Source organism: Eschscholzia californica, unplaced genomic scaffold (genome assembly GCF_041429995.1).
Source record: "Eschscholzia californica isolate CP2 unplaced genomic scaffold, dmEscCali1.0.p SCAF_6, whole genome shotgun sequence".
Classification (NCBI taxonomy): domain Eukaryota; kingdom Viridiplantae; phylum Streptophyta; class Magnoliopsida; order Ranunculales; family Papaveraceae; genus Eschscholzia; species Eschscholzia californica.
The window spans coordinates 23,976,978-24,004,514 of record NW_028238483.1 but is presented as its reverse complement, the minus strand read 5'-3'; the positions used below and the strand labels follow the sequence as shown (position 1 = coordinate 24,004,514).

At 36.1% G+C, this 27,537-nt stretch overlaps 4 protein-coding genes and 1 long non-coding RNA gene across 9 annotated transcripts; 2 read left to right on the top strand and 3 right to left on the bottom strand.

The window, feature by feature from the left end:
• Window positions 1-764: 764 nt before the first annotated feature.
• Window positions 765-7,838, top strand: RMI1 (recQ-mediated instability protein (DUF1767)). 5 transcript variants are annotated; one of them, XR_015227666.1, is made up of 11 exons: window positions 765-1,462; window positions 1,745-1,915; window positions 2,461-2,606; window positions 3,200-3,336; window positions 3,632-4,155; window positions 4,271-4,381; window positions 4,465-4,593; window positions 4,755-4,864; window positions 4,944-5,385; window positions 5,744-5,886; window positions 7,000-7,838. XR_015227666.1 is itself a non-coding variant. In XM_086647973.1 (9 exons), exons 1-9 carry the CDS (start codon window positions 905-907, stop codon window positions 4,945-4,947), a joined length of 1,890 nt encoding a protein of 629 aa, XP_086504099.1. In that variant the 5' UTR covers window positions 765-904; the 3' UTR covers window positions 4,948-5,592. The 5 variants fall into 5 exon arrangements, 2 of the variants coding, with proteins under 2 accessions (XP_086504099.1, XP_086504098.1); XR_015227664.1 differs by having other exon boundaries at window positions 4,755-4,927; window positions 5,022-5,385; window positions 5,749-5,886; XR_015227665.1 differs by having other exon boundaries at window positions 4,755-4,927; window positions 5,022-5,385.
• On the bottom strand, window positions 6,571-7,297 carry LOC147532716 (uncharacterized). Its single transcript, XM_086647974.1, has one exon. It carries the CDS (start codon window positions 7,295-7,297, stop codon window positions 6,644-6,646), a length of 654 nt encoding a protein of 217 aa, XP_086504100.1. The 3' UTR covers window positions 6,571-6,643.
• A 5,378-nt stretch (window positions 7,839-13,216) lies between the features above and the next one.
• Window positions 13,217-16,061, bottom strand: LOC147532714 (uncharacterized). The gene is made up of 4 exons (XM_086649109.1): window positions 15,263-16,061; window positions 14,609-14,849; window positions 13,910-14,027; window positions 13,217-13,620 (listed from the first exon to the last, which is right to left on the bottom strand). Exons 1-4 carry the CDS (start codon window positions 15,859-15,861, stop codon window positions 13,529-13,531), a joined length of 1,050 nt encoding a protein of 349 aa, XP_086505235.1. The 5' UTR covers window positions 15,862-16,061; the 3' UTR covers window positions 13,217-13,528.
• A 4,767-nt stretch (window positions 16,062-20,828) lies between these two features.
• LOC147532713 (uncharacterized) lies at window positions 20,829-23,501 on the top strand. The gene is made up of 2 exons (XR_015227463.1): window positions 20,829-23,151; window positions 23,203-23,501. It is a non-coding gene; the product is annotated as an uncharacterized LOC147532713 (long non-coding RNA).
• Window positions 21,507-25,620, bottom strand: MOS4 (modifier of snc1,4). Its single transcript, XM_086647016.1, has 7 exons — window positions 25,392-25,620; window positions 23,883-24,153; window positions 23,520-23,695; window positions 23,048-23,131; window positions 22,312-22,381; window positions 22,083-22,216; window positions 21,507-21,799 (listed from the first exon to the last, which is right to left on the bottom strand). Exons 2-7 carry the CDS (start codon window positions 24,114-24,116, stop codon window positions 21,760-21,762), a joined length of 738 nt encoding a protein of 245 aa, XP_086503142.1. The 5' UTR covers window positions 24,117-24,153; window positions 25,392-25,620; the 3' UTR covers window positions 21,507-21,759.
• Between the last annotated feature and the right edge of the window lie 1,917 nt (window positions 25,621-27,537).

The following is a 27,537-nucleotide window of genomic DNA, read 5'->3' as shown; positions in this document are numbered from 1 at the left end:
CCTCTGATAATGTCTTGCATTTTCTTTTTATTATCTGTATAAGTGAGCTTTCAATTATATAAAGTTTAACGTTTTTTACATGTTACACCGGCATCTTACTTTCACTTGGTCCATTTACATTGACCGAGTCAAATTTCACTCACACCCACCATTACTATTACCATTACTACTGCCACCACACCACTTTGGTTCTCTTTCTCTCCCCCTCTTTGTTCTTGAAGTACACATTTTATTTTTTTTATTTATCTGCTTATAATCTATATTACAAAAAGAAAGAATAACACATAGGTGATGATGAAAATAAAAATGATGCAGATGAACGAGAATAAAGAGAAAAACAGGGTGGTTTGGGGTGGTAGTCAACTAAAATTTAAAATGATAATCTATATAATAAAACAGAAAGGAGAAACGCTGACTGAGGCAAACATCTTTCTTAGTAAAGGATTTGTCTAAAAGTCTTTACCAAAAATTAAAATATAGTCTTTTTTTTTTTTTTTTTGTTGAACTATAGTCCTTCTTAGTAATAACTAATAAAACAACTTACTTAAAAAAAATAATTGTATCCTTCTTAGGAAAAAAATAACCTATTAAAAAAATAACCGTGTCCTTGAACACTACTATAGACCACCTATAGAATAACTGGGTTAAAAGTTCGTCAAATTTGATTGATACAAATGTGATATATCAATAATTGTTAATGTTGCTGATAAAAAGAGTGGTAAGTGTATATAAAATATTCAAATAATGATCTCACTTTCAATTTGAGCCCAGATCACTAGAGGGGCGTATCAAGCAATCAGGCATCCATCTGCGTTTTTATGATGAATCCGTGAGGAGGACAAAACTTCAAAAAGAGCGCGTAGAAGAAACTGGAGGGAAAATTCTTCCCTTTCTCAAAACAACAATGGCAAGAAGAAGACGTCTCCAGTTACGATGTTCATCTGACGAAGAAGAAGAAGAAGAACATCGAAGAGAACCTGAAGAAGTACCTCCAACTGTAACCTCAATATCGCCTGTTTCAAACCCTAACCCTAGCCCAATAAACCCTCTCCCAAATGTTATCCATGTTGAAATCTCTGATGAAGATTTCGTCGACGTTGAAGAAAGCTTCTCTCCACCTTCTCCTCCCTCTCCCAATCCCAACCCCCCATTCCAAGATTCAACCTCTCAACGTAGTACTACAACAACTCCAGTCTTTACTTTCACTGGAAGTACCGATTCTTCCGTGAATGATTTACTTCAAAATCGCGGTTTGAAGTTGCGTGGGGAATGGCTGGATTCTTGTATTTCTGGTCTGAGTGATTCCGTTCCTGGGTTTTCTAGGTTTAGTGTTGTTGAAAAGGCAAAACTCTGTTTCCAACAGTTTTTATTTGCAGATATGAATTTCTGTGGCAGTGGTGTTCTTCCTCAGAATGTGCATTCTATGCATCTTGTTGATCTCCCAGGTCCATTTGTTTTGCAGGTACACCATTAGACTAATCTCTTCTCCGTTCTTCCTGTTTTTGTTTTATTATTGACAATTTGAAATGCAAAATAACATTATCTTTTATACTCAAATTTCACAAATCGATAAGAGCCCGAATCTTGAATTGAAAACTCGGAATTGATGTTTCATCTTTAGTTTCAGTAATTACTAGGAGATGGGTAGAAAATTGTTTTTGTAGTAGGAATGGAAATTTTTGTTAAACTTCATAATTAGTTGATGCTGAGAAATCATCTGAAGTGAATCTGAAATTTTGATCAGGTTGATGAAATAGTTAATATCAGTTGTCCTCTTCGGGATAGATATCAGAATGCAGCTCCAGGGATTAAGAGGTGCCTTAAATTGTGTATGACAGATGGTATTCAACGTGTATTTGGCATGGAATACAGACCTATTAAAGATCTTGAAGTTATGGCTCCAGCTGGTTTGAAGGTTTGTTGCTCTGAAATAAAGTTCAAATTTTTTGCCTTTTTCTTTTCAACACTAGTTCATGTAGGAAAGAGATATAGGAGTTTCTTCAATATGTAGTTAATACCCGAAGTGTAGTATTCGGGTCCATTAAATTGTTATTAGACGACGCTCCCGCTCATGGGAGTTTAACCAATATCAAGTCCGAAATACTTGGCAGTTAAGCTTGTCTTACTATATCGGATGGCTTAGAGTTCTGACCCGTTCCTTTATTTGGATGGTTATGACTTGTGATGACAAAGTCATGCTGATGTAAGTATGTGTTCAAGATTTAGAAGTTCGTAAGTTGTGAACGGTTGGAACACAGGATGGTAGACAAATTACTTTAGCATTCTTTTTCTTTTTCGGGTTTCTTGTCTCTCGCTCTGGTAACTAATTGAGATAGGGTGACTGGGTGAGAGACCCTTTGTGAATTCTTTTTTATCCAATATATCAATTCAAAAATAAAAAAATCTGTGAAAATCTATTGTCAAACCAATTATTATAGCAGTTTTTTTTGCAACTTGTAGGTTGTAATTCACAATGTAAATGTAAGGCGTGGCCTGCTAATGCTGGTTCCTGAAGTAATTGAGGTTTTAGGAGGATTGGTTGAGGATTTGGATGCTGCACGGGAGAGACTTGTTGTAGAAATAAATAAGCCACCAAGGGGTAAAAGGTACTTATAACTAGATATTGCTCTTCTCTTTGAAGTTTAGAACTATCTTGGATCATCCTTATAAATTATATACTTGGTTATGATATCACTTATCTTGCCTAATCGCCTTGGAACTCGTCTATCAGCTTTAGTTTTAGCTTTCCGGTTAAAGGGTTGCATTTGTAAGAGCACATATTCCAAAATATTTGGAAGTTGAAACCTCCTCAGACGCAAAAGAGAATTCTGCTATTACGAGATCCAAGTTACAGAGATTCGAGTATATGTTCATTTGGTAGCCTAAATTTGCAGTAAATATGCTGAGAAGCGGATTCTTGATCCCAGTACAGTTTAGTCAAAACTGCAGAGCTTTTGTTTTAGACGTTATTACCTATACCAGTTGCATTTAGAAGTTAGAACTTGGAGATTCTACTCAAGACATTTCTTACTTTGTTCAGTAGTTTATATGTTATATGTAAATGGCTACATATTATTTGCAAACTTGCAATCACTTCAATAATTGGATAATTTTTTAGACATTCCAAATAGTTAAAATCATCTTGGCTTCTTTTTAGGATGAATACAATTAACCGCCATTTACCTTTCTTTTGACGCAGAACGCGGACAGGGACCCTTCCCTCTCTGGCTTCTAGAGCTACCCTTGCTGCTTGGCCAGCCAATGGTGTTAGTGATCAAGGCAATGCTGACAATCCCACATCACAGGGTGTAATTCCCCCTCAATCATCTGACCAAGGTAGTATGCCCTTTTATCATTTTCATATAGCAATTGCGACTAGTTGGAAACGCTGTTCAACTATTTAGCTGTGCCCTTTTATGATGTCAAGTGCTTGCAAAATATATAAAAAAATCTCACGTGACATGCAAAATATCTGGGTTAGGTTCTATCAAAGGTTTTTCTGATTGATTATAGAATCATGATAACTTGGCACTTGATTTTTATTTGATGAATGTTCTGTTATTATCATCCTCACTTATATGATTGTTCTTTCTCCAGATTTCTCACTTCCTTTCCGTTTCTCATTGAATAGATACTCCCTATGCACAGCCTGCCACTCATGCCAGAGCAGGAGTGATGGAAGATTATTATATTCCCAATGCTACATCTAGTATGGAACATAATTCTTCGCTTAATACTGCTGCTGCAGTTAATGCAACAGCTACTCCTGCATCGTCTTTCAATATTTCCAGAGCAAGGACCGTGGAGGATTTTGATATTCCGAACACTAGATCAAATATGGAACATATTCCATTCGGTAGTACTGCTACTGTCATTAACGAGATCAATATGGCTGATGCTACTGCGGCTATGTCTGAAATTGACATCACTGAACCAACAGTAGAAGAATTTGTTGCTTCCAATAGAAGTTCAAGTGCTGGAGTGAACCCTTCTTCCAATGCTGTCCCAAATGTTGCAGAAACTGATGTAGTTGATGAAGTCGAAAATCCATTACTTACTGCTGATAAGGAAGTTCCTTTCACATACTTGGCCAGCCTGTTGGCAGAATGGGCTGTAAAGAAAGATGAGACAGCATCTCTCCAGGGTAAAATCAAGGTATTCTGCGGTTTCATTTGTTCATATACGTATGTATATATATGTGTGTGTGTGTGTGTGTGTGTGGGTATCTTTGAATTATTAGACGCCTTTTAATTGGTTGTGCATTTTGTAGTGTTTCCTGACTGGTGTAAAAGGATTCCAGTTTAAGAACAGGACTAAGTACGACCTTCAGGTTTATGTTGATGATGGTAGTCTAATTTATGAGGTCAGCATCGATCACAATGTAAGCTCAACTTAAACCTGTTCAACTCTTTTGTTGTGGACCTCTTTTAGTGGCTAATGGAAATGCGTTGTTCTACTATTCAGGTCGTACTAAAAGGTATAGGTCATTCTCCTGAGGAGGTTACTGTTGCTCTCGCTTCTTCGAACAAGAATGTAGTTAGTCATATGAAAGAGACCATGAAGCAGTTTCAGATATTCTTGGCAAATTTTGAGGTATGTTTGTTATGGGCTGCCTTCTTTTCAATACTAAAATGGCAACCAAAGAGGCAAAATTTAGTTCGAACTGTTAAAATCTAGAAATAACTCAACTAAATTAATAGTACTACTCTCTCTCTCTCCCAGTGTTATATAATATTTTATGTTATCTGTTCCAGGGTACGATGCTTGTGGAGATGAACAACGACTCTTCCCTCCCAGTTGCCATTGAGATGGATCAGGGTTGTCCAACATCCGATGCATGGTTGCTTCTGAAGAGAGTGAATATGTACATATCTCCGCAAACTCCTCGTTATCATGATTCAGAACCCATCACTATATCACCTTAATGGTAAATCATTTCCAAGATAATGACAACAGAATGAGACTGTACATTCCTTCCTAAGCATATGAAATGGCCATTTTTCCTTCTTGGGTATACGCAGTGGACAACAGAATGAGGCCTCATGTTCCTTTCTCAATCTGGGAAAATGGGTCGATATCTGCAAAACCGAATTTCAAAGTGATGTATATGGCTTGGGCTTTTGAGGTCGGTCAAGCACTCCCATGGTCAGTCAAGATTTCTTGTAGGAATCGAATCCTCGACTTTGTCAAGTGAAGAAAAGTAAATTATAAAATGGGAAGCAATGTTAAGGCTCTGCTCTGATTGAACTCACTAACTCAGCTCCGGAAATACTTTTCACTTGGTGTTGTAAAACTTATAGAGGAAGAGAAGTGACGTTTGTTTAGGAAGACCACAATTTGTGAAAGTTTTGACAGATTGAGCGTAACAAGAATCTCCAGAATGAGGTAGTCTTGTCGAGTTATGAGTCAAACATCTGTATCTATTCATTATTTTCTTTTCCGCGTCTAATTATAAATGGATATTGATTATAACCCTGTATTCTCTTTTCCTGGAAAGTTTCCGACAAGATTTAACTGCTCTTCGTGTACTGTTATGATATGGTGAAACATGACTCCAGATTGAAATTGAATTAACAAAACCAACATCCGGCATATATATATGTACATTTATGTGCAAATTGTTCTTGATCTTAATGATGTTTTTCTGTTGATTTTTTAGTGCAGTACCTTGAACTATATATATATGTACATTTATGTGCAAATTGTTCTTGATCTTAATGATGTTTTTCTGTTGATTTTTTAGTGCAGTACCTTGAACTCTGTCATCAGGTTGTGATTGGATAGGAGCTAGATAACTGAAGTTTTTGGCTCCAGTTATACTTGTTCAATATTACGACCTGATCAACCTGTTCTCGGCTCAGTCACTATCAACAACCAATCCAGCAGGTATGTAGCCTTGAACGAAGCTGGTTATGTTACTAATCGGTCTCCCCCTAAGCATATTACGACATTAAGTAGGATCCACTGTCTACCTATAAATGTCATAGATTTCTGTGAAATGAAATTACGACTCGCGTCATCTTTACTAATACTTAGAACTTTAGCGACACTACCTAGTATTATATTCCACAGTGCACTTTTAGCAAAAAAAATTCAAGTCTCAATGTTCAGAGCGTGAGTTGCTCTTGAGATTTGTCATTTGCAAATCCAAAGACATCTGGTGCTTAAAAATGGGCAGGCGCACGGGCGTATTATTTCCTTTTTTTTAGTTTGGCCTATAGTTGGTCATAGCTGTAAAATGACGCCCTTCTCCAAGCTCGCCACTTCGTCCTTCTCAAACAGTAGATTTAGTTTTCGGAACCGTGAAAGAGAACCCATCCTGTTTTTTCTATTTGATGGAGTTCATCCATTTCAGACATGTTAAGATCAAGTCAATGTGGTGCAATGTTGGCATGGATATATTTGCATGAAAAGAAATTCAATTGTATTTTCAACATAGAAATCTGTTCAGAAGATCATATATATATATATATATATATATATATATATAAGAGAGAGAGAGAGAGAGAGAGAGAGAGAGAGAGAGAGAGAGAGATCCAAGCATTGAATCTAAAGAAGAAGCCAAAGAGATTTTGATGAAGTCTTGAGACTAATATTGATGTAGCAGTTATACTTATTGGGTTATTTCTAATTCTAATCTTTCTTAATAAACATCTGTACTACAAACAAGTAATCCAGCTTCAAGCCTTATTTGCTTGTTTATCCTTGCTATAAAATCTTCAACCCTTTTTTTCAGCTCATCTGCTGGCAAACCCTTCTCTTCTGCTTCTTCTCCATTTTCATCTTCCTTTTTCCCTTCTGTTTCGTCTTCGTCTCCCTGTAACACTACATCCTCTACTTTTTGTTCTTCTCTTTTAAGTACTTCATTTAACATCTTACCAGTTTCTTCAACCAAAGATGGTTCTAATGTCATTTCCTTTTCTTTCTCCATTACTTTATTACAAGTAAAGATTGTTTTATGAGTTTTACTTCTCTTAACACATTCTTCGTAAATCTCAGTGGCCTTTGACGATTTTGAGCTGACGAACTTGGATTCGCCAATGAGGAAAACAACAATGACGTTGCATAAGATAAACAAGAACTTTGGGTTGAAAATAAGAGTCTTTAGATTTGGTAAAGAAACAAAGAAAAATACATTCATGGAAGAACACAGTGATTGAAACCAAAGAGGACTAGAAAAGAAACAGAACAAACTACAACTCATAGCTATGGAGGAATAAAAGGAGAAATTGTTAAAGAAATGATTCAAATGGTACTTGTTCATGGCTTGAATCTTCTCTCTCCTCATTTGATCCATTTCAAGGAAAGGGTTTTATATGGAAGCTTGTAAGCTTGTTTGAAGGGAGGATATCTGGATATGAGAAGAGAGATTCAAAAGGAAGATTAATGGGGAAGAGGGTTGGAGAAATATAGGGTGAGTTCCTACCTGACTTAACAAAGAGCAAATGCAAGACATTACTTATATAGAGGTGAGAGTTAGTAAGATATTGATGGGCATTCATCAAATACTGCTCCTTTTTCTTTAATGGCAGACTTACTTTTTATTCTATTTTTGAAAAAAAAAAGCAAGGAGGATTCAAAGGTGCTAATTTAGATGCTTTTGGATTCAATGGTTTTGAGTTTACCCCCTTGGAATAGTGACTATGGTATAACACATACCAATTGCTGCACATTTATTTTATTTTTTTTGTTGAAAGTGTTACACATGTACTCGATAAGTAATTTATATTTACTAACTCGTAATGGGTTAGTAAATATAAGTTTTATTCCTATTACATCAAACTATTGATTACACTGAAAACAAGTTCATCTCTTCTTACGACAAAATTATCCTGATATAATTACAAATTAAAAACATATACATGTGGTATCTTTGTTGCAATACCTCTAAACTTTTCTTTTTCTTCCTTTGGGTGTTCATAGAAACTAGAAAGAGAGAGGGTTTTGGTAGAAATGGAATTGCCAGCCATTGCTTTTAATATTGTTTTGAACTTTTCATCAAATATAATTGTAGTAGGTAACTAGTGTGTTTGAGTGGAGAGAAAAGGTTAATAAACATATAAAGATCTCAAGTCTAATCAAGCTAGCTTGGAGGGTGTTTTAGTAAAAACAAGCAACACTAAAAAGAATGTTTCTCTTTTTCATTTGTGACACACCCCAAACCCAAAAGCTTATTCTGAGGAAAACTCATTATTCTAGAATTAAACAAGTTTATTTCACTCTAAACTATACATAAATCTAATACAATTCAAGATAATATTCTTTACAAAACTAATATCAAGAACACTAGATCACATTTTCCCATATATAAATTTTTATTTTGTAAATGTGTGTCTAAGATATGTAGAGAAATATTTTTGCATTGATATGTCCAATTGTATCATTATATAGGGACAATAGATCGACATGTATTCATCTCTTGGACATATATCTGACAACACCCAACCATGAATATCCAAACAGAAACATGTCTAACAATATTTTTTTCTTTGCGAAACGATACAATAATCTTGTAGAAGACTATAAAGGTCGAAACAACACAATAGTCTTACTATTTTCTTAGCAGTTAAGAGATGTACATTTTGCAACTCTACTAGGGTAGGTTCAATTATAAAGTTTGGTGAGTAGAAATGCTTCACTTTGATGTTAAGTAGTGGGTGTTTTTTGTGTTGATGTGAACATCTATCTGAATTCTAAATAATAGTTTGAATCCAAATTCTGAACCCCAAGCTTATAAGTTCACCGATTGTCGATATTCTCTTTGTTTTTGCCACATAAAATTATTAAACATATAAAGATTTTTCTTGGCTAAAGTTAGGAGGGCCTGAAAGGCCTCAACTAAGATTGCTCTGATTGCTTAGGCTCTGGATGCTCTTTAAGTTAATGTAAGATTCTCATGTGAGCATTACTTATTATCTATTATAGTTGGTCTATTTGAAAAGGTTTGAATGTAGTATCTGATGCTTGTACTGCTCCATTCTAAATTGGATTTTTGAGCTAGGGGTCCAAAAAGTGGGGGGTAAACCCAAAAAAAATCCACTCTTGCCCAAAAATTAGTTGCAGGTCCAAATGTCAGATTTTTTTTTTTTATTCCCCTCTTGCCCTTGGACGGGACATGCTGACGTTTTCTTGAAAAAAAAAATGTCTGGTAAATAAAATAATTTACCAGTATACGAAAAATTCAAAGTTTCAAAATTTTTTGAAAATTTGAAAACGAAATTTCAAATTCCCGCCCAGCAAACCATCTCTTCCCGGTAAATAAAATAATTTCCCTTACACAAAAAATTCCAATTTTCAAATTTTTTTGAAATTTTCAAACGAAATCTTTTTTTCGAAATTTTCAAATTTTTAAACGAAATTTCAAATTCCCGGCCAAAATTTCAAATTTCCGGGCAAATTTTGAAATTTTTTTGAAAATTTTAAATTCCCGCCCAGCAAAAGTGTCTAGTACAGAAAAAAATTTCCAGTAAATAAAATAATTTCCCGGTCTCAAATTTTTTTTTTCGAACTTTTGAAATTTTCAAACGAAATTTCAAATTCCCGCCCAAATTTTTTTTACGAAATTTCAAATTCCCGCCCAAAATTTCAAAATTTTTTGAAAATTTTAAATTTTCGGGCAAATTTTGAAATTTTTTTGAAAATTTTAAATTCCCGCCCAGCAAAAGTGTCTAGTACAGAAAAAAATTTCCAGTAAATAAAATAATTTACCGGTCACAAATTTTTTTTTCGAAGTTTTGAAATTTTCAAACGAAATTTCAAATTCCCGCCCAAATTTTCAAATTTTTTTACGAAATTTCAAATTCCCGCCCAGCAAAAATGTCTAGTACAGAAAAAAATTTCCAGTAAATAAAATAATTTCCCGAAAATTTCCAGTAAATAAAATAATTTCCCGCCCAAATTTTCAAATTTTGTAATTTCCAGTAAATAAAATAATCTCCCGAAAATTTCAAATTTCCAGTAAATAAAATAATTTTCAGAAAAAAAAATCGTTTCCCGAGAATTTTCGATGGCAATTTTGTAATTTTCGATGGCATGAACGGTAAATATTTTATTTTCTAAGGGCCCTTTACGTAATTTTGACCCCCAAACTGACACATTGGACCTCCCTTTCATTTTTAGGCAACTTTGGGTGAAATTTTCATTTTGGCCCCCTTTTTGGACCAATGGCTCAATCCCTCTTCTAAATTTAGGGTAATGACAATGTGACAGTTTTTCATACAAAATATATACTCCCTCCGTCCCATTTTATTTTTAGTTTTGGGGAATTCAACTTATTAAGGAATGGTATTTATTGCTGACAAATATAAAGACTTTCCCTAAACTACCCTCATTTAATGTAGAGTATTTCATTAAATACAACATTGGCGGAAGCGTAGAACCAATTAGAACCTTTGAATGGTATTCAAATTAAAGGGTAGTCTTGGAAGTTTCATCATTTTAATAATTAAATGAATATTATAAAAGAAAAGTGACCAAACATTTTGGTAGGGGTGGCAATTTGGCCCGAACCGGCGGGTTTTTTCCCAAACCCGCCCCTAATGGGACGGGTTTTACCGCCCCGTTAATTAAACGGTTCGGGTTTGGTATGAAGTTAAAAAAAACTAATCGGGTTCGGGGCGGGTTTGGTATTAGATAGTAAACTCCGCCCCGAACCGATTAGTATGTTATATATTAAATATTTGTTTTATTTAAGGTTATGTTTCTAAAACTTTAATCTTATATTATCAATTTAATTATTTTATGTTTTATATTATTAAGTAGTTGTAGTGTTTATGATTGATAAACTCAAAGTCTTACAAAATTTTGTTAACAATTGTTATGTTACTTCAAACTAAAATAACTTTTGTGAAACAAAATACTTTGAACCCGACCCGACCCGACTCATTTTATATTAAACGGGGCGGGGCGGGTCGGTAATGGTTTAGCAATTTTTAATTGGGACGGTTATGGTAATTGAATATCCACCCCGATTAATTATTGGGACGGTAATGGTAAAACCCGTTTACTCACGGGACGGAATTGGGAAGGGGATGAACCGTCCCAAACCCGCCCCGTTGACATCCCTACATTTTGGGACATCCATAAAAGGAATAACAACCAAACACAATGGGACGGAGGGAGTAGCAGACAGTATATTATGCAAATCAAACTGATAAGCATTGTTCCATATATTTATTACGTATTGAAAATCCGTAAACCTAATTTTCAAGACCTACTCTTTTATGTAACTTCTAAACTTAAAAGAGGAGATCCATTCAAATCTCAATCATTTCTAATAAGAATTCTTTCTTACACGCCCCTTAAACAATTTAGATTGCCAAAGATGAACGGAACTCAATTTTATTATTAAATCATATAACATTTAGAGGATTTCTTGTAAAATATAAGAATGCTTTTAGCATCAAGTGAACATTTTTCTTTTTGTTGAAAGAGAATATTTAATAAATGAAAAGAAATTGGATTAAAAAAAATAATATACAAACTAAAAAAGTATAATAAGAACAAAAGCTGAGCATTGTTTTCTTGAGTTCTACTCATCTTGTTCCCCCTGCAATTAACATTCACAAAACTTCATTAAAGTAGGAAAAAGAATAAGAGTTCATACTAACATAAGTAACAGACTTCTATGACTTAAAAAAAATTGTTTGAAAATCCATCCATCTTCTAACAAATATTCTTCACTCTCAACCATTATAATTGAAACGTACAAACTTTTCTAGTTGATGAGATTCTAGTTGAACTACTGCTACATAACTTCTCTCTGTTTGACCATCTATTACGTTCGTACTAATCAATCACTTTCATTAAAAAAATTTATTGTTGATCTCAAAAACCCTGAAAACATGTATTAGACCAGTAGAGAGCTAATCTAGTTTTAATCTTTTCATAAACTAATGTATATCAAACAAATGTTACGAAATTTATTGTTCTATTTTATTGAAAGAGAGAGATTTTTATTAGTTATTTTTTTTTTGTTTCTTTTCTCTTAAATTAGTTATTATTTTATTGAGAGAGAGAGATTTTAATTTCTTTTTTTAACCCTTTGAAATTTATTTTGTTTCTTTTTTTCTTAAATTAGTTATTTTATTTCTAAGAAGGAAATGATTATTGTTTTTCAAATAGGTAACTTTATTTCTACGAAGGACTATATTTTAAATTTTTAAGAAGAAAAAGATTATTGTTTTTTAAACAGGTAACTTTATTTCTACTAAGGACTATATTTTAAATTTTGAAAAGGACTTCAAGACAATATGTTTTATTAAAAAATGATGTTTGTCCTATTCATCGTTTTCCCTTCTGTTTTATTATATAGATGATAAACATATTCCACATTTGCTGAATGGCCTATCAGCTAGTCAAGTTACAAAGACAGTTAGTTTAGCCTTAGTCATGATAAAACTAAAATTGTTAGATTTTTTTTTGTTGAAAACTAAAATTGTTAGATTGTTTTTTTTGTTGAAAACTAAAATTCTTAAAAGGAAAATGAAAAACTCACTTTGGTGGGTTTTAATTACTCCATGAGCTCCTCTTATCTTGGGAGACTTTAGAGAAGAATTCTTCTCATAAGATTGCATCAAATTGTCTCATTTTCATCCTCACAAACCTTTCATAGATGAAAGCACCTCCTCTCAACTTTGGAAGCACCAACCATGTATCAAATACTAGCTATATGTCATATTATATAGGTGCCCTTGTGCAAACCACAAATTTAAACCAAAATAAAAAATGTCAAAATTAGGAATGGGTTTTCGATTATCTAGAGATCTGTGTAAAAATCTCAAATTTGAGATGGCTGTTAAGATGTGTGACAAAGTTAAGATTGGTTCTAAATTCATCTCCATGACTCCTCCATGACTCCATGAGTTTATTTTTAAGTCTGTTTCGCAAAGAAGATGTTATATGACTGAGACTAATCCTGACCTGGACCCGGGCCAATGGTGTGGCCATGCCATGTTGGTCACAGGCTCGAGGAAAGGGCGTGGTCAATTTTTATATTTTTGTTTGTCACAATTAGCTTGATTTGTTAATAACACCGTCCGAGCAGGGTGAAGAGGAAAATAAGAAACCCAATCGAAACTTAAACTCCAAAAAAAGGTAGAAAAATGTCATCCGTCAATAGGTAACTCTGCTACAATTGGGGGAACCTTGATAAAAGTACAATGAGAAACATTATGTAACTAAATCAGCTCATATGGGAACAAAAATAAGCAGAATGTTTGACAACACAAAAAAGCTTAGCTTCTCTCATTTCATAGAATGAAAATTGCCGAAGTTACAACAAATGGGTAGCACTCTAAAATGTTCTACCGATAGTACAATGAGACGATTGTCTCTCTAAACTCGTTAACCTCAAATAATCAACAACAGCAGACAAAATTGGAAGCTATGAAAATGGAAATGCTCCATTCACTCTAAAAAGAATCACAATGACTAGGTTCCCGGTGATAAATAATAAAAGAAAAAGAGAAGAAAACTAAAATCTACTCAACCTCTTCTAGGGCACAAAACTGCAGGATCAATGGATCCTTTAAAGTACAACAGCAGCCTTCTCATGTGATATAAGTGGAGCAGTATGTGCTATCAAGGGTTCATAGTGATCGGCTCCCGCACCACACCAACCTGCATATCAAAAATTAAAGATAAATACTACGAACAAGTAAAACTATCTATATTAACCAATTATCATCAAGAAGAGGCCCCAAGGAACAAAACATGTTATAGAAAATCATTATCTCCTAAATGACCCCCGAGCTTCTCTTTTCATAGGAAAACCGAGATTTTAGCTCTTGCTCTTAGAACAACAGAAAACATAGATTTCTTCGCTATATTTTTGGTTGGTAATACAAACAAATCAAAGTTTTCAAATGAGTAACAACGCAAATGTTCCTAGAATGAGATTTTCATTTACCTGTCCCTTTCATAAAGAGAAAAAAGGGCGGCCCGCAAATTTGACTTCTAGGACGATGAGGAAGGAAGAAGACACAATTATTCTCATCAACCATAGCATCAGAACCGTGAGCTTGAACCTAACAAATATATTAAAACTTGTAAGAGAAATTACAACTATCAGAAATCTCAACACAACTAGTTATGCATAAAATATGATTCAACATTTCAACTATCAGAAATTCTCTATACTAATGAACCTTTCAGATTTCGGTTAGAACAGATTGGAAATCAAATATGAAAGAATAACAAAATGACCGTTTTCGAGGTAAAAGTGGCAATATATAACGACTAAAAGAACCAACGGTTCATTACACTTTGTAATGAATGCAACATAAAATTTAGCTAATGCAAATAGTTCAAAGCTCGAGGGCCAATAAATGTAAAGTTCTAGAATTCCTTTTCCAAATAACAAGATTTTATCACTAGTCATTGAACTCGCATAAAAAGATCATTAGACATGTAAAATATATGCAGCTAGCGAGGTAATATCAACCAACCCCAAACCTCAGATAGTCATCCCCGAACCTCAAATTAGAATTCGATGGACAAACTATAATATGAATACATGGACATAAATATAGAGGGAGATGATCAAAATCAATATAATGTAGAGAACTGACAGAAAAATGATGAGGATCACAAAAGAGGTAGTTCTCACCACATAAATCTCCCTCTTAAACTCTGTAGCAAGGCTCTCAATAGCTATATCATCTCCAAAGGCAGCGGCATGTCCTCCTCTATTCTCCTCAACACTTAATAACCCCTCTTCTGTATATTGCAAAGTAATTATATCGTACTCATCCTCAGGAGAACCAGAGATTGACATGTACTTTGCCCAACTCGAACTATCTTCAACACCAATACATCTCTCTTTATAAATAGTTTCCGCTGCAAATTCCCTACAATATAAAATCACATACCCAATTATTCAAAAACCCTAAATCAGATCTAGTAAACCCCTAAATGGACAAAAGAAACAAGATTAGGGTTAACACAATGAACATATTTTAGGTTAAAGATAAAATCAAAGGGTTTCATTGCAAATTTCATCTACAAAAAATCACATATCCATATCAGATCTAGAAAACCACTAGAAGTATAAAACAAACCAGATTAGGGTTAGCAAAAAAAGAACATTTTTTTAAATACAGATCAGCTCAAGGGTTTCAATACAAAATCCCTCCGATAAAAATCATATACCCAATTATTCAAAAACCCTAATTAGATCTAAAGGGAGAGAAGACCAGGCTAGGGTTATGAATATTGTTTCTAAGTTATCAAGGGTTTCAATGCAAGGAGATGAATATATTACCTCTGTAAACCTAGATCTACAAGCTCGTTTATAGCAATATCCAATTTCTCCCGATCCTCCTTCTTAGCCAACAATTTCACCTCTTGAACGACATGAATACCCCAACCAGCTTTCAGATCTGGAGAATAGAGATGCTTAATAACCGAATCGATTGAATCTCTCTCTAAACCTCCATCATCAGATCCAATATCATCTATAAATCTCTTAACCGTCCTTCGTCTCAGCTCTCTTGCGTCAATATCCGCAATCATTGCTTTCTGAGACGCAGTAAACAAGCAGTTACCGTCGGCATCGACGTCTCCTCCGTGAGATAAACGGAAAATGGTAGATCTTAACGGAGATGAATCATTTTCAGGATGCTTCCATAAAACTCCCTTAGCATGAAGTCTTTCTAAATACTTCTTTTGTTGATCTTCTAAACCAGTAACGAATTCCCAGGTATTTATCTCTTCGAGGTCGACGGCGGTGGTGGCGGCGGCGGCGCCGATGGGATCGAAAGAAGGTGAGGTGGAGATCTGATCTCTCCAAGGAAGAGCTGGTGGTGGAGACGGTTGAAATGTCTCTGCAATAGTTGAGGAATCACAAAGAAGTTTTCCCATTCCTGCTCCAATACTTTCTCTCTCTCTTCTTCTTCTTCTTGGATCGAGTTGCAGAAGAGAGAGAGAGTTAGAGAGAGAAAGAAGAGAGAGAGAGAGAGAGAAAAAGAGGTTGGTGGTTCAGGTTTGGTGTTAACGGATAGATGGAACGACGCGGGAGTGAGAAAACACGTGGAAGAATATTAGTAGCGAATAAAGGATCTATTGCTAAATTACGCCGATTCTAGGATATTGGTAATAAATTATGACAGCTGGAATTCTGACATCTTGGTCAACAGTCAACCAGACAGCTCCCGGTACTCATTTTTAGACCTTTAGATTTTCTCGAGATGTACATTTTGCAAAAGAAACAAGTAGTTTCTAACGTCTATATTGAAGTTGTTTAGGTAATAAATAAACATCATCAAAATGAGCTTTTTATGACCGTTAGAGTAGAACTATTATTGGGCTATTGTTTTCTAGATAAAAACAAAAACAAGATTAACGAGAAGAACGGTCGGGATTGTTGCACGGGTGATATCATTTCAAAATCATGCTACTTTTGACACGCTCCACGCACGGACAAAATTACCAGCCTACACGAAACAGCATATCTATTGAGTTATCCCATAAATCCATAATCTTCTACATCCCACAACAATTTTCTCCATATTTATCCTAGTATCCTTTTTTGAGAGTTCGCCTAAGATCTGCGTCAGTCGTTACAAGACATTGATACATCATCAAAATGTGATACGCACGATAACCGCTTAATTTAAACTATTAATGAAAGAAGTTTAATGTCCGACAACATGAAAGAGGCCTAAAGTCCGACATTATTAATTTTATTTATAATTTATAGTCTAAATTATATGGGATAAATCTTGATGGCAAACTGCTTCCGTCGAGACTAGGGGTGGGAATCGAAACAGACGGGCAGTCCACGGACAACCACCCTCCCGGTCCGGGCAGAACGGACACATGCCATCAATGACCGCTTGGACCATCGGACTAAACGGTCAGACTAAACGGAATTCACTTGTAGAAAAAGCCCGTCCATGACCGTTTTTTCTGCCGGACCAGCCGAACACCGATCGGTCGGGTACCGGGTTCAATGCCTAAAACATAACTAAATGTCTCATTTTATTGAAAAATTACATAATTACTTTCAACATACATAAGTTACAATTTTGCACGGTTAAACTATGATTTGATGCTAACAAGAATAATGATCCCAACAACAAAATTTACTATATAATTTCTAACTGCAGTTTCTGTATATGTTAACGCCAATGCAAGTGTTCTTCTTTCTCTGGATGCATTAATCTGAAAACCAAAATAGACACATAACTATTTCAATATACATGACGATGAATAAAAGAAAGTTAAAAAACATAGATTTAGAGAAGGAATTATACTTTGAACAAGAAGTTACCATGTAAAAACAGATAAAGATGAATATAAGAAAAGATGAAGATGGGTCTTAGTGTTTTACCGAGATTAGATCTGAAGATGAGAAGTTATCATGTTGGTTCGTTACAGTAAAAGACATGCAAGATGAAGAAGAAGAAGAAGACAAATATAAGGACAAACAGATAAGAAATGTTTAAAGTTTATAGATCCACATTGAAACTAATAAGAAATCACAGAAGATGATGAAAAGAATTAAAAATAAACATAAGATGATGAGATACTTACACTTAGTTTGTAAAGATCTTCGAAGAAGATATTTCCAGTCAACTAATCGACGAGATGCGAGAGCTAGGGTTTAGGGTTTACTAGTTTAGAACTAAATAAGAAGAACCCTAGTTATTAGTCGAGATTCAAGAACAAGAAATAGGGTTTAAGATTACAGATAGGGTTTATTGGTTAGGAACGAACAGAGGCATCAGATGAGAGAGAGGGATGCGGCAGATTAGAGGAGAAGAAGAAACGAAACTTTTGGCCATCAGAACTTCTATTACCTGATTTATATATAGCTACCCTAGTTATTAATATAACGGTCAATAATAAACCCTAGTAGATCTAAGGGACAGAAGTATTCGGTCATCGGGCACTTATATAGACGGACTTACCGGGCGGACGTGGGGAACTGCCGGGTAAGGGTTTATGTCCGCTTCCGTCCACTTTATCCTTCCCGAACGGGCGGGTTTTGTCTGAGCCGGTCACCAGGCGTGCACAGACCCTGGCGGACCCAGGCGTCCACGGACCCTGACAGACTCGGGCGTCCGTGGGCGGATCCGGGCCACAGACCAAAATCTCACTCCTAACTGAGACTCGATCCCACGACCTCATAAACTTAAGAGGGGTGTCCAACCACTGCACCAAGGCTGGTGGACGTATCCTTTTTCTTCTCTCGTTTTTCTCTTTTTTTCTCTCTCAACTCCGTTCAGCTGAAGAAAAGGATTTTTGTTGTTGGGGGCAACTCTCTTCTGCAGACGATTGAGGTTCCAACAGGAATGTTTTTCTTTGTTATTTTTCTTTGTTAGAAAGATAGAGCTTGAGGATAGAAAGACTGAGGAGGGAGTGAGAGGACGAAAAGGAGAGAGATAGAAAATAGGTGGAGGGAGTTATCGGCGGTGATTGTGGGTGGTGGTGGTGGTAGTGGTCGCAGATGGTGGTGAAAGTAAACATTAGAAAGCAAACCAGGCACTTTGATTTTTGAACTCAAAATTAGGTTTCCCTCTACTCGAAGTCAATTGGGCCAACTCTGATTCATGAAAGTCTTTGTGATGGGAACCACCCACATTATGTAAACAATTCGTGCCAGCACACCATGACCTATACAAAGTACACATGCAGTCTCTGAGAAATCGATACAAAACAACACATATTTACAGTATATTCAACCAACAACCCACAGGATGGACGCCGTGCCAACCTATGAACAACATAACAACTCGTCTATAAATAGTTTGTGGCTCGTCGACAAATCGTGGTTACACATTCCTCATCTGGCCTTAGAAGGGCAAGACCTACGAAGGGGTAGCTTTGTATATGTCCACGGACCAACAAAACCTATGAAGGGGGCGGGTGTAACACCTCTGACTAGAAACGAGAAAAACATGCAAAGGGGTTCGCGTGATGGATTGCATGGTGTCATTACTTGTTGCGGCACGTGACGATCTGAACAAAGCTAAAATATAAAAGTATTTCTTTTTGTCAAAAGTCATATCTAATATCTGACTGATGTATGTCTTGACATCAATTACAAATGCGATTATATTTTTGTTCTCAAATTTCTTTCACTTTCACGCCTATGAATTGTATAAATGGCTAAGTCGAGTTTACTTCATAACCCTCAGGCTATCTGGGTTCAAGTGCTTAAAGGGAAATACTTCCCCAAAACTAACAAACCTACCCCTTCCAGAGCTAACCACTCATGGTCGTGGAAATCTATCAGTAAACAGTTCAAACAGGTCGAGGGTTTAGTCTTTTGGGATATTAACAATGGTAGTAAAATCAATATCTGACATGATTACTAGATTCCCAATCACCCTCCTCCTCTCATCAATCACAGTCACTCGAATCTTGAATGAGTTGCCCAACTCATAACAAATAATTCTTGGAATATGAATGTTATAAATAATTGTTTTAACAATGAGATTTCTAGCTCAATAGCGAGAATTAATTTGCAGGCAGACCAAGAAGATAGACCACAATGGACTCTTACAAAACATGTAACTTCTCTATTAAATCTATGTATAACTTTCTCAGAACAGGTAACACGGAACCAATGAATGACCGAAATGACTGGTTCTTTATTTGGAATATGAATACGATCCTTCGCATAAAATTATTTTTATGGAAATGTTGTACGAACAGTCTACCAGTCAAGGAAAAAATTGGTAAATTTATCGGTAACTCGTACTCATGTATCAACTGTAATGAATATGAAACTCTGGACCATGTGATGTTATATTGCACATATGCGAAACCGATCTGGTTCCATTTTCAGGTTAGGACGGAGCAATTAACGACAGTATATCATTGGATAAAACAATGGAAAAAGTTAGATGAAGACACAACCAATTTATATGCAAAAATACTATGGTTTATATGGAAAGCTAGGTGTGAAAACTGTTTTACGACGAAGAAACAAACACCAATACAAATGATCTCTCGGATTAACAATACCACAACTACTCCGCTTAAAATTGAGTCTGTTAATACTAACAAATGCAGGGCAAAACCAGAGAAACAACAATTGAGACCTCCATCGACACCATTCCTTAAGTTTAATGTTGACGCTTCATTTACCAAATTTACAGAACCAGCCGGAATCGGATGTATCATTCACGATGACGAAGCTAACTTTATCATAGCAGCAGCCGATTCAGTTCGATGACAAAACGCAGAAGAATTTGAAAGCATGTCGATTCACTTTAGTATGTTATGGGCTATACAACTGAGCATAAGTCACGTGCACATAGAAAGCGATAATAAAGCTTTGATCCAATTCATCAACGGTAAAAATGATGGGTTGCACTGACAGTCCAAAAATATTTTGAAACAAGCGATGACTCTTAAAGACAAATTCTCAAACATTATCTTCACCCACGCTCCTAGGGAATGCAATGTCCAAGCAGACGCTCTCGCGAAATGGAGAAGACGAAATGGTCGGAGACAAATTTGGAATGTTGTACCTTCTTTTGTTTCTGCTTTAAATTAGAGACTTTGTATGTCCATTTGGTTTTTAAAGCTAGTTTTTTTTTTTTTTAATGCTAGTTATTTTCATTAAAAAAAAAGAAAAGAAAAAAAAAGTCGAGTTTACTTAAATATTTTATGACATACATAAAGTAAGTTTGAATTGACAAAATATTGGTCAAATTAATCTGAAATGATCGGCCGATCACCAAAATAAATCAGATTCGGACATTTTATATTCTAAAAAATTACACACAGAAATCTTATGGGACAACAAAAGCGGAGCAAATTATGCCGCTTTAATCATAATTGTAGTTTGACATTCTTGTAACATCCATCTCACTGGCTATTGTTTCCCAAGATCATGGTTTTCCTAGTAAAAGGATCTGACAACAGATGGAGAGGCATCTTTAGAGAGTGAAGTCAAAAAGGAAAAGAGAACCTCATATCTTCTTCATATCCTGAAGCTAAAAAGAAAAAAGGTATTTTGAAATACCTAGTACTTTCTCTCTCTCTCTCTCTCTAGAAATTACACCAAGCCTCGAACCCATGACATGTTGGAAGCTAATCAAGCGATTCGATTCTCAACCAACCAGGCTACGAGAGGAAAGGTGATAAACATCTTCAAGTATTTATTAATAAATTTTTGACCATCTTATAATCTAAGTTTTAACCCCTCCAACATTTGATTCGAGATTTGAACGGCCTTGAATGCAAAGAGACAACTCTGTATATATAGTTTGTGGCGTCCTTTGGGAATTCTTCAAACTCTAGCGGATGGGACGAAACTAGATATTCGTTTACTCTCAGGACAAATGTTTACAATCTGACCACAGAGACAAGACCTGTGGAGGCGGTCTTTCCTATATCTGACCGCGAAACAATGAGACCTGTGAAGGGGGTCCTCCCTATATCTGACCACGAAACTTGTATGGGTTGCATGGTATGGCAGTGTGCTAGGAAGTAAACATCTAATACACCCATCTCCTTTGTGGTCGCCACACCATGCCGAGTTTGCAGTTGAGAGAGAGATCATTTGACCATTAACAAATCCAAGTTGTCAACTGGGTTTGATTCATACTGTTTTAATATGAAAAACATATCCAACACAAGTCTAAAATGTGAATTCTCTAACTTACATTTCGTTAATAAATATAGTGTAGCTCTCGGGAACCACGATAGTCATTACAAAGGTTCAAACATGACACTTTTGAAGTATCTGGTTGTTTAAAACAACATAACTTCACGACCCGAACTGCAACGAGGAAGCGTGATCTACATCTGCATTTCTACATCCGCATCTACCTTCCAGCCCCTGCAATTATATATTTATAAGCTTAATTGATCAAAAGTCAGGTAGAGTATTAGCCTCTGCCTGAATAGTTCTGCTAGCGAGTTCATATGGCCCATCGGTGTAGCCCAAGCAAAGGCTAACTCCTGAGCCCAACTACTTCAGTCTCTGCTAGGGTCACTTTTAACAGACGACCCGTCGGATCACTCGTGCAAATGGAATAGAGTATGAAAGAAGATGAATGTGTGTGTGCGTCTCTATATATATGTAGAGAGAGAGAGAGAGAGAGAGAGAGATAGAGAGAGACCTCACTGCAGCTTCACTCTTGAGTCGTTCATTATGATTCTCAATGGCAGCACATGCTGCTTGGATCTCAATATTCTTCTCACATTGTTCCCTCCATTCGGTAGACAATGCATCCAGTTGAACTGCAGTGTTTTGCTGTTCATATTATGACGATTAGTATCTTAAGACAATGGCGTAAGCAAATAACCCAGTAAACATCGTATTTGTGCTTCACAAAGCAGAAGAGGTACCTGGTGATATTTTCTTTCACGGTTTACAATTTCAATCTCCTTATTGTATTCCTCAGCCATTGCTTGCATCCTGCAGAAAACAATGGATTTGCAGGTAACGAGAAAACCTGAACATGAAAAGAATAATGACAACAAACAAGTTTGGTTTGCCGAGGTATGGGAAGATTTCTGCACAAGTAAAAGCAATTGAAGTTTCATGATATTCTTTTGTCTGACCAAGAAGAAGGATATGACCTTTTGTCGCACGCAAATTAACTTCTTACTTCTCTAGTGTCTTGAGGTAGTGATCATAGAACTACATGAAGAACTAAGATCTCCACCCTTCATTCTTGTAGGTCTCAAGTTTTACCATTGATATGATCTTCTCATATTAACTCACAAATTGAATTTGGAGGCAAGAACTCGCTATGCGAGTATAACTGTTCTAGATTATTAGCTATGCCTTTGTCCAAGAGATGACTGCAACTGTAAAAGTGAACCTAAGTGGAAATTTGCCTGTGTATTTAATAGTGGTCGTGATTTACATCAAGCAGGAATTTGCTCGTGTATTTAACTGTGGGTGACTCGGGACGCAGGACTCGGATAGGCTTGGCTGAGTCAGGCTGAGCCTAGCCGAGTTACTCGCCACGTCCCTGGCTCGGGGGCTCGGCTCGGGCTACCCCAGATCCAGGAGAAGAGAAAAGAGGGAAAAAAAGATAACACCAAATGACACAAATAAAGATTATTGAGAGCGGACCTAGCCAAGAATGCTTCCAGACGTTGGTTGTGATGTTTCCAGATATCACCTCCATGCTTCGACATCAAGTCCAGATTTTCTAGTCTGCATTAACAAGCAACTCAGTAGAAATAGGGGCGATAATAGGGCCCCATGACCACCTAACAGGAACTCAGTAGAAATATAAAGGATATCTGTACGACTTATCTCATGCTCGAATGTGGTCTTCTAGCTTCTGCCAAGTAACAGTCGGGAAAAAAAAACTATATGATATACTAGGTTCTCAAGCTCGGAGAGTGATCAATGAGAAGCAATGAGCAGGTTTGGGGAAAGGGCCAAGGGAAGACTTAAAGTAGATGGCTTGTTTTCTAGATTAATACAAATAAAGTTGTCCAATCAAGATATCATAGTACAGTCCTACTCTCTTTATTGTAAGAACATTTTATGCTATATCGATATTTGCTTTCGAGAATCAGTCGAAGAGAACATTTACCTTACTATTTGGTGTTGTAGTGAGCTTTGAGCGCTGTCAAGGTGCTGTCTCCAGGCATTGGTATCATTTCTTTTATTAACAGGTGGCAGTTCTAGGCCATATCGAGACATCTCCAAGGTTGTAGGTGGTTTTCCAGCTTTAACACGTTCATATTCTCTGGCTAGCATTGGGTGATTCTGAGACGTATTTTAGAGAATTAGTCAGGATATACTTTTCGGTAAAGAGCAAACATTAAGGCTATTCAACATCAAATTTTGAGGTATATGCTTCGTCATTTCGTTAACTCGCTGGAGGCATTGCTACCATGAACACTTTAACTTTCAAAAAGAAAAAATAGTAATAACAATTCTGTTTCAGAATTACCTCGAAATTCGTTTTAGGTGCTGGAGGGAGATCTTTGAGGTAATCTGCTGGTTTTTTGGTGCTCCTCCTCATTTCTTCTTCAACTAATCTGTCGACAACTGCTTTCACATTTGGGTCTCCATAATCATCGTCGATATAAGGTAGTGAATCAATGATTTCTTGAGAGCCCGACCAGGTAGGATAAGAAGCTGTTGGAGGAGCTTCAAGCATTAAAATATCGTCATCTTTAACCATATTGAGTCACAAGTTGGGAAAACTAAATCGCGTGATCCTGCATATTGAATTTCAATTGTAAAATAAGGATGCATGTATAGAGTACCAAGTATCATTAGAGTCCACATTATAGAAATATGCGTCGCCACCTTGGTGGTATGCTATCACATGGACCAATTCCTAAACCCTAGTTAGCCCCAACTAATATGGAAAAATAGGACGCAAATATTTTATAGAAAAAACAGTCTTCCGCCAAACGCTAGCATCCATGACCAGGAAAACTAACACCCACTAATGACTAAACAATTGAAAATCACAAAGTAGCGAACACCTAGCCATCACTCGGGTACCACTGAAAATACTATAAATGATACACAAACCAACGGAAGAAGATACAGCAATTAAAACCTTTTAGTGAGAAAGAGTACAGAAAATGAGAAAATAATTGACATCTCCAGCAGGGACGGAACCAGAATTTCACGTTAGCCTGGGCAGACTCTTTACTTAAAGAAATTCGAATTTTCTACCAAAAACTTTACCATAGATTTCTATTATTGATGCAATTTTTCAGAGGACTCTTAGAATTATTCATATCACATATATCCCATACCCAAATAAAATAATCAAAACATAAGAATAAATAACTAACAAGTATGAACTTAACAAGTTACTAGTAGAATTTGTATAATCTATCAAGATTCAAAACCTTAGAGTTAGGGTTTGGAATTTACAATGAAGATAAACTCATCACTCATAAACCTAATATGATTTCAATGAAACTAAACTATTTAGGAATTGTAAAATAAGCCCTAGATAGAGAAATTAAAATAAACTCTAAAGCTATCTAATTTTTAACTTTAAAACTTACCCTGAGTTTGATTTCAATCCAACTCTCATAACCCTCTAAATCAGAAGGTAGATAAATTCATAAACCTAAGTTTTAAAATAAACCCTAGAGAGAGAAAGTTGAAAAACTAAAAACTCCAATGAAGATAAACTCATTACTCATAAGCCTAACTGAAAGTGAGCAAATTAATCAAAACCTCACAGATAAAACTATGTTAAAGAATAGTATATCAATACAAACCACAAACCCTAACTGAATAAGACTGTAACTTTCATAGTACTTAGGGGAGATAGCCGAAATCCGTTCAAGCAAATAAAAAAAGGAGCAATTAATCAGTTGCTACTGTAATAAAACTAAGTTTTAAGATCTAGGGTTTAATCATTGTTCCGAAATACATAACTGAAAGAGAGAGAGAGATCTAGAGAGAAGAAGGTGATGATGATGAATACCTTAGCAGTAAGAGATAGAAGAAGAAAGCGGACTGGGAGTTCCAAGCCTCCAACTCAAGCAGAGGAGAAGTAGAAAAGTAAACTCTATTTTTCTCTCTTGACGAGAGAAAAAACTAAAAGGAGGTATTTTGAAATACCTCATATTCATCTCTTTCTCTCTCCCTCTCTATCTACCTAGCCTCGAACCCGAAACGTTGGGAGTACTGAATTCATCAGCGGCTCAACCAACGGGGCTACAAGAGGAAGGTGATAATTTTATAGAAAATTATCAAAATATTTTGTTACACGATTGTGCGGACCAGCCTTCTCACCTGCTAGTGATACTCTCCGCTTTGGCACACCTGGGCCTCACGGTTTTAAAAGACCTCACTAAGGAAAGAATTTTAACCTCTTAACAGGAGCACTACACTCCTTCTCACCACCAATTTGGGATTGACTTAAAACACACCCTCCCAAGACCACATCATAGTAGAGCGAATCATGATGATAACGTGTTGTAGGATGGTGCGGACCAGCCTTTTGGGCTGCTAGTGATATTGTCAGCTTTAGCACACCTAGGCACCACACTCCTTCTCGCCACCAATGTGAGATTGACTTACAACAAGATTAATGTATAAATCACCTATACCAACACAAAGATTGGAACAAACATGGAAGTTGGACGCTATTTAAATGGGGTTTGGACGTTGTAACTAGCGGCGCTCAAAACGCCGGGTTGGGCTTGGGGACGACCTGTTCCGCGCAGAGCCACCCCAGGCTGGCCCTGGGTTGGGTCGGCCCGTACATGGCCGTCGCGGGTGGGCCTAGGACCGGTTGGTCCGTACATACTGAAGGAGTTGAAGGAGATGTCCTTCGACCAAGGTGACAATGCGAACAATTTGTCGGATATGACAATTGATGTGGAAGATCATCAAGTCCGATTGATTTAGGGATCGTAGAGTTGTAGCTAGAGACCAACTACGATCGTTGAATTACGAAGTAATTCGCGGCTAACTTCGATCGGATCCTACAACGGGTTACACATAAGAGTGACAAATTGATCTAGGATATGACTAGTGGGAGTGAGATATAATCATGGGAGTGTCCCATAAACATATCTCATAGGCCTAAAAAGGAATTAGGCAAAGATAGTACAAAAGGGCCAAAAACAGGGTTTTTGGGCCTAGACCGGTTCGGGTACTTCTAGGACTCGGATTGGGCTGAATTTTGGAGGGTTAGTTGCTGATATAATAAAAATTATATCTGCCAATTTTCGTGGTGTTTGGACACCTCCTCCTTAGGGAATTGAGAAAATACCAATAGTTGCTATTTTCGACTATTTCCCTAAATCTTATTCTAAAGGGTGTTTTGGGAAACCTAAAAGGAGGTGGATTCTTATTAGGGTTCTATATAAACACTCTTAGGGCAGAGAATAAGGTGTGGAATTTCTCTCTAAGCTTTCTTACTCTACCACATCAAGTAGAGAGGAGAAAGTGAGCTAATTCCCATTAACTATCTATTTAGTCAAGAAGAAAGGAGTTCTTCTTTTCCAACCACCATTGGTGTGCTAGCTATACAACAAGGTGGGAGATCAAATTGATTGCTCGTGTCCCAAGTAGAGGAGCTACACTTGAAGCTCTTGGTCTTCTTCAATCAATTCAACTAGTTCGAGGGAAAAGCGATTAAGGTAATCTACTATCTCCATTAGATTAATTACTAGTTTTGCATGTGATCCTGGGAATACTAGTGTAGACATTAGATGTCATATTTCCGCTATAAACACTAGTAGAAGGGTGTAAATCCCTACAGTGGCGTCAGAGCCTCTTGCTATTAACTAGTTTTTGCTAAGAATCGAACTAATTTATATGCTTGATAGTTTGAAAATTGAGTTTATAAAAGTATTTTAAAAAAGGTATTTTAACTCATAATTTGATGGGATTCAATAAATTTTCAAATTGAGAATCACATTGATGATTAAAAGTGTTTTAAAAGTCTCAATTTGATTGAATTTCAAACTAATCCATGCTTGATTAAATTGATAGTTATGTTTAAAAAGATTTTAAAACATAAAATTTGATTAATTTTGAATTGGATTCAAAGATTTTTCAAAATTGATTTCAAAATTGTTCTTTGAAAAATTTCAAAAACCTAGATTTTGATCCAAAAT

What these genes read in the sequence shown, in the direction of transcription:
- RMI1 (XM_086647972.1), top strand. Translation starts at nt 905, where the DNA reads ATGGCAAGAAGAAGACGTCTCCAGTTACGATGTTCATCTGACGAAGAA. An exon ending in CCCTCAATCATCTGACCAAG is followed by an intron (nt 3,337 to 3,631) that starts GTAGTATGCCCT and finishes CTCATTGAATAG; the next exon opens with ATACTCCCTATGCACAGCCT. An exon ending in AGGTCAGCATCGATCACAAT is followed by an intron (nt 4,382 to 4,464) that starts GTAAGCTCAACT and finishes TCTACTATTCAG; the next exon opens with GTCGTACTAAAAGGTATAGG.
- LOC147532716 (XM_086647974.1), bottom strand. Translation starts at nt 7,297, where the DNA reads ATGGATCAAATGAGGAGAGAGAAGATTCAAGCCATGAACAAGTACCAT.
- LOC147532714 (XM_086649109.1), bottom strand. Translation starts at nt 15,861, where the DNA reads ATGGGAAAACTTCTTTGTGATTCCTCAACTATTGCAGAGACATTTCAA. An exon ending in GTAGATCTAGGTTTACAGAG is followed by an intron (nt 14,850 to 15,262) that starts GTAATATATTCA and finishes TTTATATTGTAG; the next exon opens with GGAATTTGCAGCGGAAACTA. An exon ending in TCTCTTTATGAAAGGGACAG is followed by an intron (nt 13,621 to 13,909) that starts GTAAATGAAAAT and finishes TTTGATATGCAG; the next exon opens with GTTGGTGTGGTGCGGGAGCC.
- MOS4 (XM_086647016.1), bottom strand. Translation starts at nt 24,116, where the DNA reads ATGGTTAAAGATGACGATATTTTAATGCTTGAAGCTCCTCCAACAGCT. An exon ending in CTGGAAGCATTCTTGGCTAG is followed by an intron (nt 22,382 to 23,047) that starts GTCCGCTCTCAA and finishes TGTTTTCTGCAG; the next exon opens with GATGCAAGCAATGGCTGAGG. An exon ending in AAGAGTGAAGCTGCAGTGAG is followed by an intron (nt 21,800 to 22,082) that starts GTCTCTCTCTAT and finishes ATATAATTGCAG; the next exon opens with GGGCTGGAAGGTAGATGCGG.